At 53.5% G+C, this 12,369-nt stretch overlaps 1 protein-coding gene across 3 annotated transcripts in view; it reads right to left on the bottom strand.

The window, feature by feature from the left end:
* Positions 1 to 12,369, bottom strand: part of KAZN (kazrin, periplakin interacting protein) — a gene marked incomplete at its 3' end in the record, with an annotated part of 481,963 nt that overhangs the window by 157,567 nt on the left and 312,027 nt on the right. Inside the window, exon 1 of one of the 3 annotated variants that reach the window (XM_082614804.1) lies at positions 8,987 to 9,370. The exons of the other annotated variants lie outside the window; for them this stretch is intronic. Coding sequence (XP_082470930.1) covers positions 8,987 to 9,194 — 208 coding nt within the window. The 5' untranslated portion in view covers positions 9,195 to 9,370. Of the gene's footprint in view, positions 1 to 8,986; positions 9,371 to 12,369 lie in introns of those variants that run through there. 3 annotated transcript variants of the gene reach the window in all.

Here is a 12,369-nt window from a genome sequence, read left to right as displayed (position 1 = left end):
AGACCAGGGTACAGGGGGAAGGGGGAAGAGGGAAGGGGAGGGGGAGAGGGAGGAGAAGACAGAAAAGATTTGGGGGGAAAATTTAAGTGGAAGGAGCCTCCTAGAGCAGTTTTGCTCAGTGATTGGTTCCAAGCTGAAGCTGCATCAGCATCACCTTGAGGGGTCTGTTAAGACCCAGATGGCAGGGATCACCCCCAGTTTCTGATTCTGCAGGTGTGGGGCGGACTGAGAATTTGCCTTCCTCACAAGTTCTCAGGTGAGGCTGATTTGCTGGTCTTGGCACCCTAAGTTGAGAGCCCCTGGCCTGGTGCATGAAGTGGGGTGGTAGGGGCTGGGGTGGGGGACAAAGGCAGAAAGGTACCGAGGCACTACTGGAGGCTGGGAAGACCGCCAGGAGTAGAGATGGAACATGCTAGAGCCCGTGGTTCTCAAACTTCAGAGAAGACCAGAATCACCTGGGGGTGGAGGTGACGAGTTTAAAGTGCAGATTCCTGGGACCACTGCAGATATTTGACTGTCCAGGTCCGGTAGAGGGTCCAGGAACTTAAAAGCCACACAAGCTCTGAGTGATTTTGACGCAGGCAGTCCAGAGACCACATGGAGAAGCACAGCAGCCTTAGACGAGCACAGTGGAAAAACACACCACAGGCTTCATGAGCTGTGATGGGCCACAGACACATCTGTGGTATCAAGCCCTGACTCAGGGCTGTCTGCACCATCTGATACAGTAGCCACTGGCCACATGTGGCCTTTCAAATAAAATTTGAGATTCAGTTTTGTGGTCATACTAGCTACATTTTAAATCCAATGGCTACCATATGGGACAGCACAGGCAGAGACTTCTATCAGACAGCTCTGGCCCAAAGAGATCACACTGTGCCTCCATTTCCCCTTCCGTAAAAAGGGGTTTCCCCCGGTCTCTCCCAGGGTACAAAAGAGAGGAAAGACTCCACCCAGGGCGGCCGTTTCTATCCACACCGAAGAAGGCAGTCCAGCTTGGGGGGGGGGGCAGGCATCCACGTCCACTCCAGAGCCCAGGAGGAAGGAGCCCACAGGGAATGCCAGGGATGGAAGTTTCCTTTCGGGTCAGCCACCCAGGCCCCTGGGCACCCCACCAAGGGGAGCTGAGAAAGTCCGCAGGGTACATAAAGTGACGGAAACAGTCCCCGTGGCTCCCGGCTGTACTGCGGACACGGCGAGAGATGCCAAGAGGAAGCAGAGACTGGCCACTCAGCTGACCACATCTGCTATGGGGACAGCATTCAAACCACCAACAAAAGGGATCCAAGTGGGGCAGGGAGGGGGCGGCCTGGGCTGGTGGGTTTGGTATCAAGTCTGAAGAATCAGGACGGTCAAGGGTGTGGTCTCCTGTGACTCCTCAGCACCCCAGCCCAGGACCTGGCCCCTCCGAGGAGCTCGAGAAGGAATACTGATTGAGTGAAAGGGTGAGTGAATGCTAGTGGCGGCCTGGGGCGCAGAGCAGGACATCCGAGCAAAGACAAAGCCTGACTCTGGCTGCTTTCTTACCACAGCACTGTCTTGTGAGAGCACGAGACAGAAATGCATGTGCCTCTAATAGATTCTGAGAATATGAGTGGCGTGGGGAGCGGGGTGAGCAGGGCAGGGAGAGATGGGGGCGGAGAACTGGATTCGAAAAGGAAGAGGTGGGATTTAACTAAGATGTCCATGGACCTCATCTCCACTTTGGGTCACCTGTGGGAGGGAAAAGGATGCTGCTAAGGATCATGTCAGGGCACGGGGGGTAAGCCAGAGTATGTGGCCTCCCTTGCTCCTTACTCTAAAATTAACCAGCCCCAGAAAGGTGAATAGCAGAGGTTCTCAAAGTCTGATCTGTGGAAACCCTGCATCAAAATCACCCCGGGCACTTGATAAAAATACAGATTCCCTGGCCCTTCCCCAGATCTACAGAGTCAAAACCTCAAGGGGGAGCCTGAGAATTTGCACACTAGCAATCACCCCAGACCGCTGTGATCCCCAAAGTCTGAGGCCCCCCTTCAAAAGGCAGGAGGGAGCTAGGGAAGAGGTTGAAGAGAGAGAACGCCCAGCTTTGCCAAGACGTCCAAGTGCCTTTGTAAGTTTCCACATTTGACCCTGGAAACGACTCCACATGACACCTTGCAGTATGGTCCCTTCCTCGCTCTGGGCCTCAGTTCCCTCGCTTTGGAGGGGGACTGAATTGACCCCATCCTTGCTGAGACTTCCCTCTCAGGGCTCTGCATTCCAGGTTCCCAAATGGCCAGGGTCGAATCTTCCATCATGGGCCAGCCAGCCTCTTTGGATTCTGGCTGGGCCAGAGGCATGCGGTAAGTCTGCTGGAGCCAAGGGAGTAGCTCTGGGCCCCAGGGGCCCTCCCTCCCAACTGTCCCTGGCTGACTGGATGACAGCGTGCCAAAGATGAGAAAATCCCATGAGTCTGAGCATCACAGCCTCTGCCTGGTGCCCCACTGGTTCTCGGGGAATTGTCAGCTGATGAATAAAACCACAAGGAAGAAGCAGTGGGGCAGGCAGCCAGCATGGCAGCTTGGAAAAGTCGCTTACTATACCCTGGGTAACCTCTTTAAGCCTCAACTGTCTGTCCAGTAAGATGGGGAGAATGCCAGCTGCCTTACAGGGGCTGGGAGAGATGAACAGGAACGCAGGTAACAAAGTGCTTGGCTCCTGGGCGGCCCTCAGTAAGTGACTCTTCATCATTAATAGGACCTTACCCAAAAGAAATACGGATTCTTCCCTGCCCCGGGGAACACAGGACTTCAGAGTTAGGAGTGCACCAGCAAGGCTGAGCCGTAAGGTGAGGGAATAAAGCATACAGGAACTAGCAGCTGTTGTTTTTACTTCTCTCCAGGCCCCCAGGGAGAGCTTTCTGAAGCTTCTGTACAATTAAAAGGTACCGAACACAATGCCTTTGATAAAGTTACAGCCCAAACTAGTTGGGAGACCAGGCCAGCCTCCAAACCTGGGCAGCGACAAAAGACGAAGCTGTCAGCACCTGTAGATTGGCCACTGGGTGGTGTTCCCGAAGAGGTCCCCAACACCCAGAAGGACGCAATCAGAGGTTCGCCACCACTGAATCCACCAACTCCCCTTCTCCTTAGCCCAGGCTTAGCGTCACCCAGTTCAGGGCCAGGACACCAGGCGGGACACACATACCTGTCATACCTTTCTGGCTGTTAATTTCTTCCAAATTTGGGGCTGCGACAGCACCTGCTGGGCTAATGCCCTTTGGTGAGGGCTCTGAGGAACTGCCACAGTCAGCGTCTTCTAACTGGCTTCTCTTGAAGGCATCCAAACAGCAGACAAGAGAAAGCCTGAAGTCCCCACCTTCAGGGTGGCTACCCCAAGGGGAACGGAAGGGGTGGTCTGTGTGAACAGGAGGCAATCCTGACTTTTCCCCTCCTGGACAGGCACTCATCTGATGTGCTCAACACGAAACACGTTTCCGGAGAGTAAATTCATAAAAAATAACTGCACACACCTGCACGCACACACCTTGTAACCAGGGCTTGCCATCCTCTCTGGAGTGTTTACAGCCCTTAGTGACTCACAGCAAACACAGGATCCCCGTGGTGATCACTCTGGACAGCTTTCATGACACACTTGGTATGCTTATCTGCTGGGGCTAACATCTGTACACACGCCAATGTGCCTGATTTTCCACTTTTGCCAACTGGCTGTGTCACAGGTGAGAAAGGCTAGAGCGGGGGCGTGTTTGCTACTTTTCCTTGGGCTATGCGTGCCCTGTGGCTCCTGAGATGATTGAAAAGGGAGTAAACTCTTCCTTCCCCAGAATGGCTGGAGGGTTCTAGCAAATCATCCAGTTGACTAAGTTGGAATATTACACAAAACATAAAGACCATTCTGGAAATTTCCTGATGACTCAGAAGGCCTTTCTGATGACTTGGAAGGCTAGCACTCCTTCAAAGCCACCTGTCTCATCAAATCCCAATATTTCAAACTTCAAATATTTAAAAAATTTTATACACACACACACACACTCAAGTCCTTTGGACTCTGGATAAATGGGAATTTCCCCTCCCCCTCATGGCATAGGTAGGCAGCAGGCCCCATGGGTATGAAGGATGCTAACCATACAGATGACTGTCCAACAACTCTGAGGTGGGTAATATGATCCCATTTTAGAGATGGGTAAACTGAGGCTCGGGACATTAACTAACCTGCTTGGGGACACATAGCTAGTAAGCAGTAGAGCTGGTGAATTCAAACCAGGTTGTGTTTGATTCCAAACCTGGTGTCCTGCACTCACTGCCCCGGCAGAAGGAACTTTCAGTTCCCCTTTGTGAGCAGTCACACAGGGTGGAGGGGGCTGGGCCACAGGAAACCTCCCAAGGGAAACCAATCGGAAATATATTCAAGTGTAGTGACTTTCCTTCCTGATTGTCCAGAATAGCCAAGACCCCAATTATCTCTGTCCCACCACATTACTGAGGAGGCTCACACTAGACCCTCGTGGTCCTCGTGGGTGACTTTCCAAGAGCATCCCCGATTCCAACGGGGAGATTCAACCTCACACCAACCCAGCAGAAATCCTTTACAGAAGGGATAACTCAAAGCCGACCTAATGAGGAAATTGCTAAAGGCACAAAGATAAGCAAATGCTTGAGTTGCTTAAACCAAGGAATATCAAGGAGAGGACAAACTTCTCTTTTTAAGAGATAAAAATTTAAAGGAGAAATGGACCTGACACTTCATGTGAGTCTACTTTCTTAAGATCAAGACAAGGTCTTTTCACACTGCTTTGAGGTCTACAATCTGGGACCAAGTCCTGGCTGTGATACCTACTAGCTGTGTGATCTCAGTCAAGTTACTAATTTTCTGAGCACCAGTTTCCCCATCTGTGGATGAAATGAGCAACTGCATATCCCCCTGGGTTGCGGAAGGACTGACTGATGAAGACAAAGCTTGGCGTTTGGTCAGCACCAAGCCTGGCCCCCGGGAGGCCACAGGATGGAAGCCAGGACACAGAAACACAGGCCTGGTCCCCTCCTCCAGGGGATTTCATGTAAGCGGAAGGGGCAAGAGGAGACAAGAAATCGAATGGCTAATAAGGAAGGTAGTCTGGGTAGGCTTCAGATATGCCCAGTCTACGAAGATACTAATTTACCAACAACTTTTAAAAAATGACTTGGTCGGGAATTCCCTGGCGGTCCGGTGGTTTGAACTCGGCGCTCTCACTGCTGGGGGCCCGGGTTTGATTCGATCCCTGGTTGGGGAACTAAGATCCCACAAGTCACACTGCTAAAAAAAAAAATGATTTGGTTCCTTTAGCCGACCGGCAATATCCTCTTGCCTTAGGGACTCAGCACCCACATACCTCACCTCATTCTCCTCTGACCACCTACCTAAATACTAAAAAGCACCCGCTCCCATCACGCTAACCCCTCACCTGGCTTTATTTTTTTGTGCATAGCATTTACCATCCCCTGACACATCCTGTGTGTCTCCTGTGTGTACTGGAAATCTCCTCCCACAGAATATAAGCTCCATGGAAACAAGGGCTGCAGTTGTCTCGTTGCTGCTACATCCCTGGCAGCTACAACAGTGCCTGGCAGGGGTAGATGCTCAAGAAATGTAACTGGATGAAGGGACAGTCAAAGAGGGAATCCTTCATGTTCTCAGTCTCAGAAGGCTCAGCGATCACCTGAACACTCTGCGGGGGCTCTGGAAGAATCTCTCCTCCAGTGGCGTCACTCCCACCACACCAACAGGGAGACTGAGTTAATGGAGTTTCTCAAGGTCAAACAGATTTGGGGCAGAACCAGGTGCAGACCGACACTGTGTCTAATTTCTGCATCTCCTGCTCTGTTCCCTAGTCCGGGTTCAAATGGTAACCTCCCCTGGAAGTGGCCCCACCCTGGAGGCCGGAGCTGTCACCGGCACAGGGTCTGTCACCCTGCCGATATCAGGACATCCCCCATGAGCAATGTCAAGGTGCCAAGCCTCCAACCCGCCAAGCAAGCATCTCTCTTTCCCCTTCCCCAGACCCCTGAAAGTGCCAATTTCCAGACACTGTCACCCAAAAGAGCACTCCTGCAGCTCCTTAAACTGAGCATCGCATTAGGCTGGGGACTAATGTGCTAAGATCCTGGGGTGAGTCACCTCACAGCCTGGCTAAAATGTTTATTTCAGCAATAATTTCAGCTTGTGGTTCCAAGCGCGAAGAGTTCCCACTGACCTCCCAGAGGAAGACCCCTCACGACAGCCAATGGCTTTGAGCACCTGTGTCCACGACACGCTGTCCTCAATGCCAGCCACCAAAGACCTTCTCAGAAACTACATTTGGTCTTTAAGAACCAGACACCCAAAGAGGGTGAAGGGTGGTAGGGTAGAGAGAACTCAGAACTTTCTTGTTCTACTGCTGACTTGATCCAGTTTCACACCAGTGATGCCATCTGTAGATCAGGAAAGGAGATTTCCACTGCTCTCTGCCCCAAAGGGACACCAAGAGGGCCACTGGAGTAAGAACCGCCCCCAGACCTCAGAGACAGGCATTTCTCAGCTACACCATGTCATCAGGATATTGTTATTATGAATACACAGTGGAGTCTATAGAGACACAAAGTAAACCTATTTATCTCCAGCCAGCCCTCTTCTATCTGTGTACATAATAACAGCCTCCATTGGCCCAACAGTCAGCCTTGGATCACTGAAGTATTTTAAAGACAAGACAAATGTCATCTCAGCACAGTTCAGGAGGGTGGAGATGGAGCAGACAGCATCACATCCTAATGGGAAACTGAGTCAATGGGGGCACTAACAGGTGCCCCACAAGTAAAGCTGATGACTTACATCCATTGGCATCAGCTAGGACCCAGGCAAGGTGCTTTGCAGACATGAGCTTTTTTTTTTTCTTTTTTTAACATCTTTATTGGAGTATAATTGCTTTACATTGCTGTGTTAGTTTCTGCTTTATAACAAAGTGAATCAGTTATACATATACATATATCCCCGTTATCTCCTCCCTCTTGTGTCTCCGTCCCACCCTCCCTATCCCACCCCTCTAGGTGGTCACAAAGCACCAAGCTGATCTCCATTTGCTATGCAGCTGCTTCCCACTAGCTATCTATTTTACATTTGGTGGTATATATAAGTCTATGCCACTCTCTCACTTTGTCCCAGCTTACCCTTCCCCCGCTCTACGTCTGTGTCTTTATTCCTGTCCTGCCCCTAGGTTCTTCATAACCATTTTTTTTTTTTAGATTCCATATATATGTGTTAGCACACGGTATTTGTTTTTCTCTTTCTGACTTACTTCACTCTGTATGACAGACTCTAGGTCCATCCACCTCACTACAAATAACTCAATTTCGCTTCTTTTTATGGCTGAGCAATATTCCATTGTATATACATGCCACATCTTCTTTATCCATTCATCCAGACATGAGCTTTTGAATGATCAAAATGTTAGTCGAGATTATTAATATCTCCACTTTACAGATGGGTAAACTGGGTCTCAAAAAGATCAAGCAACTTGCCCAAGCCCTCCCATTTGCTTCTTCTTTGCATCTTTGCTCTGTTTCACACCAAGCTGTCTTGGTCTCTAACTGCTCTGTGCAACAGGGGAGGAGGTGGGACTGTCTCCAGCAGACCCAGCCCCTAAGCCAACCACCCAGGGACTCAAGCTCCTTCCAGGCCTCAGGGTCCCTCTTCCAGACCCTTGGTGACCCAAGACCTCAGTTGTTCCAGGACACCAGTGGCAGCTCAGCTAATCAGAGCCAGCTGGTTGGTGGTCCCAGCCCCTGTGGCTAGAACCCTTGACGCTCAGGATTCCATCTCCTGGGGAAACCAATACAGGCAGTCTGGAATTAGGGAGCCTGGCAGTTGGCTTTTTTCTCATAGGAAAGAAATAATTATTAGGTAAATAAGCCTGGTGTTTCCCAGTTGGTAAGCTTCCTGCCTGGGAGAGGCATTCTGGTGTCAATCCACAGACAAAATTTGAAATTCCAGTACCATGGCTTCAGGGCTTTGGGGCTTGGGCAAGTCCCTTAAACTCCGGCCTTTTCTGACCTCATCTTCCTGGAGATAACACAGCCTCACTGCCAGGGTGGTGATAAGATTTTAAGACACCGCATGTAAATTACTGGAACACATTGGGTGTTCAAGAAATAATGAATAATCATGTGGTCCCCCCCACTCCGTTTTTCCTGGAAAAAGTATTCAAACTTGAAACTGATGATGACAGACCCTTCTCGGAAGCCCTTCCACTTTCCTACTGTGGAATCTTGAGGATCCAGGGGTTCCTGTGCCCCACCCTCCATGACCTAACTTGAGCGGGGAGGGACCAGCTGAGACCGGAATGGAATGGAACGGGCGCATCCACTCGGAACATTTTAACACTCAAACGGGGCTCTCGGCTTGGTCTCCGCTTGGGGCGGATTAGCCAACGATGCACAATTAGACCACTGCATTTGTCTCCTCCGCGGCGATTTCTCTTTCTGCCTTAGTCGTTCAAGTGTACGAGAAACCTCTTTGCAAATGCGAGCCCTCACTTTCCTCTACGCGGGGTGGCGGGAAGGCTCCCCTCGGCACTTTGTGGGGCTGCCAGGTGGGTTACAGGTGCGGTCACAGGGGGCCTCCCCAACTTCGCGCGAGGCTGGCCCCTTTCCCACGCTTCCCAGATCAGGCGCGGGAAATGGCCCAAACCTGGGTCTCCAAGCGCCGCGGGATCGCACAGCTCCTGCAGGCTTGGCCTTGACCTCCCTCTGCAACTCTCTAGGGGGCTCTTGCCGGAAAGCCGCGGAGCCCCACAACCCCTGCCCTCATGCTTAAGAGTAACTCCGCGTCCCGAACGTCTCCCCCTGCACCCCGTCCGGTGCTCTGGGTCAAGGGCGCGGCGAGAACTTTGCCACGAGCGGCGGCCCGATCCCGGCTGGGAGCGCCCCCGCGCGCCCGGCCCCGGACCTCCCCCGGCCTGCGGCCGCGCCACCCTCCCCTCCCGGCGCGCACCTACCCGGCTGGCTGCAGTCGCCATCCGCTCGAACGGAGGGCGCCCCGGCGCCGGGCCGATCGCCGGGCCCCGCCGCGTCCGCACCCGGCTCGCAGGCTGCCGGTCCCGGGGGGCGCGCAGGCCCGGCCCCCGGCCCGCAGGAAGGCGCCGGCTCGCCCTGAGCCGCAAGCTGGCGGACGCGCTCCCAGGTGCCAGAGTCGGCCGCCCGCATGCCGCGTGCCCGAGGGGCGCTGCCCGCGGCGGCGCGGGGGGCTCCGACGGCGGGCGCCGGGCTCACAGCCCCCGGGGTCGCCGCCGCATCGGGGCGCAGCCGAGCGCCGGCCCCGCCGCCCGCCCGCGCGCGCGCGCCGGCCCTGGTCTCTCCGTCTCGCCGGACGCCAGGAGGTCCACAGCAGCCGCACACGAAGAATTCGGCCGCCGAGCCTCTCACGTGGGAACGACTCTCACTCGCGCGGCTCCTCCTCCCGCTCCTTCCGGGCTGGCGAGGGCCGCCGCTCGCCCCGCCCCCGGCCCCGCCCCCGGTCCCTCCGAGGCGCCCAGACTCGCCCCAAGGCCCGGGGGAGGGCCGCGTCGCCCCTTTGTAAGCCAGGCCCTGGCCGCTCGGTGCATCCCCAGCATGGTCATTCCTGGAGAAACTCCGGGTTAGAAAGATGGCCAGTGTCACAGGGGTCGGGAGTGACAGGCCTGAATCCAGGTCTTTGAAAACCGCAAGTATGTGCATCAAGGGGACAGCTGCCTGGTACCCCAGTTTGCATGTGTCTCTCCACTCTTCTGATACCCTTGGGACAGCCTTGCTAAAGAGCTGAAGCCCCAGCAAGTGGCCGGGAGAGGGCGGAAAGAGCGGGCAGGAAAAGGGGTGGGAGCTCTGGGTCATCTCCTTCACTCACGTGTACTGTGTGACCAGTCCTTCTTTAAGTGCATACAGTACTGAGCGCAATGGCTGGTCCAGTGGGGAGGAAAACTGATATATGGTCCATACCTATGAGGAAGTTGTAAACCGGTGCGGGGCACTTCCTCCGTCTCAGCTTCCCCATCTATAAAATGGGGCATCAGGACTTCCCACCCTGTCCACCCTCAGTGCTACTTCTGAGCACCCCTCTGGGCAGCCATGTGGCAGGTGAGGTGGTTCCCAGGAGAGGTCAGGAGCTGGGCGCCCCGAGTGGGTGGGTGGGGCAGTTATTAGGCCAGTCAAGCCCTGTAGGAATTGGTTCCTTGGAGGGTCTGCAAATCAGAGCCCACCCACTGCAGTGGGTGCTCCCGTGGCTGACAGAGCTTGCTGTATAGTGAGTTTGCAGCTCTGAACCCCCTTTGATTTGGGGATTACCATGTTCTTTAGAAGGACTAATTATCTCCCCACAGCCCTGGAAGGCAGGTCCGGTTTTCCCCCGTGGTAGACATGGGAAGGCGAGGCTACGTGGCTAGGTAAGGAATCACACACTTTCCGTGGTGTCCTCAGTTTCCCCTTCCAGACAGCATGCACCCCACCCCTTCTAGGCCTGGTTCAGTCACCTATGGCTCCCACTGGCCCAGGCCTGAGCTCTGGGAGCTTCTAGGTACTGGCATATGGCTCTCCAGCCATTGGTGGGAACCAGATTACTTTCCCCCCTCCCCCACCCAATCTCTAAAATCTTCTGCAGGTCACTTTCCTGACTGGGTGAGGAGCCCTGCATCTGAGCAACCACGATGGCCTGGCCAACATCCACCATGGCCTTCCCAGGTTCCACCCCACCCCCTCCCTTCCTTGCCCTCCCAATGACTGGGACACTAGCCCAGCTGTGGAAGGCCACAGGGCTGCCTCAGACCCCCTCCCCCTGTCGAACTGGACCCCCCAACTGCCCCGTGGAGGGCTGACAGGTACGCCAAACGCTGGTGGTGCTCGCGGCTCGGGAAGAAAACCACCCATGGGGTTAAACACCCATACGGCTCTGGGAGAAGGAAACTGACCCCACACCAAGTGATAGGAGATGCTAGGAATCCCCCAAGTCCTCTGCCTTTGCTGGGAAAACCATCAGAACAGAACAAAAGAAAGATCGCTCTGAGCCCTCATGGGAGAAGAAGCTGGGAGTGCCCTTGCATTCTGGAGACCTCTGGTCCAGGAGACTCTGTTTTGGATGCCTTCAGGGATGCAACAGGGACACGACTGAATGAGGTGGGCAGTGCAGGGACTGCTGTGGTCTGTTTCACAGGGCATTTAGGTTGTATTCTTTTTACTTAGAAATTCTTTGCGTATTAAACTTGTAGGGAGGCTCTTCGCTTCCACAAAGAAACATGCTCTTTCCCATATTTCTTGAAGTACATGGAACTCTTGGTCAGCCGCCTAGTTTCCCACTTTTGATAGAAACATTCACTGTCCCGTTAACTCCGTAACGAGAAAACAGCAGGGCAAGCACAAATATGTAGCACCTGCCACTTGGATTCAACGTCAGGGAGACCTTAGGAGTGATGGGGACTGCGGCAAACAAGAGGCCACCAGCCCCTGTAGCGGGGGCAGTAGATTGCTGTCATACAGGAACTTGGCTCTAGTGTTACTGGAGGTTCTGGATTTTTTTTTGGAGCTACTAGGAATATGAATTTTTTTTAAAAAACTTATTTAATTTATTTATTTTTGGCTGCGTTGGGTTTTCATTGCTGCATGCAGGCTTTCTCCAGTTGTGGCTAGCAGGGGCTACTCTTCGTTGCGGTGCACAGGCTTCTCCTTGCGGTGGCTTCTCTTGTTGTGGGGCACGGGCTCTAGGTGCACAGGCTTCAGTAGTTGTGGCTCGTGGGCTCTAGAGTGCATGCTCAGTAGTTCTAGTGCACAGGCTTCAGTAGTTGTGGCACGTGGCTCAGTACTTGTGGCTCGCGGGCTCTAGAGGGCAGGCTCAGTAGTTGTGGCGCACGGGTTTAGTTGCTCTGTGGCATGTGGGATCTTCCCGGACCAGGGCTCAAACCCGTGTCACCTGCATTGGCAGGCGGATTCTCAACCACTGCACCACCAGGGAAGCCAGGAATACGAATTTTTATGTGAAGTCTAAATTTGAAATGTTGGCAGCTTTTTAAAACCTAAGAAGAAAGAGGAGGGGGAGGAGAAAGAATAACAAAGGAAATATGTCTAGAAGTCTCTATTTGGCCTGTTGGTCCCCTCTGCAACCTCTCAGGAGTCTGCACGTGTTTTCTACTGATGTTTCAATGATCCAAGCTGTTTCTCAAGCCCCCAGCCCTGGGGAAATTCTGCTGCTCTCCTTTCTAGGCCAAGTTTGGCCTGGCTGTGTGTGTGTGTGTGTGTGTGTGTGTGTGTGTGTGTTTTCCCCACACTCAGGGCCAGGAATTCACATGGCAGTTGGGCACACCTGCCCTTGCTTTCTGGGGTTTTCAGACTGCCCAGGCCTCCCCATCTGGCTTCAGCC

The sequence above is a fragment of the Mesoplodon mirus genome (genome assembly GCF_964341445.2).
Source record: "Mesoplodon mirus genome assembly, chromosome: 3".
Lineage (NCBI taxonomy): Eukaryota > Metazoa > Chordata > Mammalia > Artiodactyla > Ziphiidae > Mesoplodon > Mesoplodon mirus.
The sequence above is the reverse complement of the archived record's forward strand: the minus strand, read 5'-3'. Positions and strand labels throughout refer to the sequence as shown.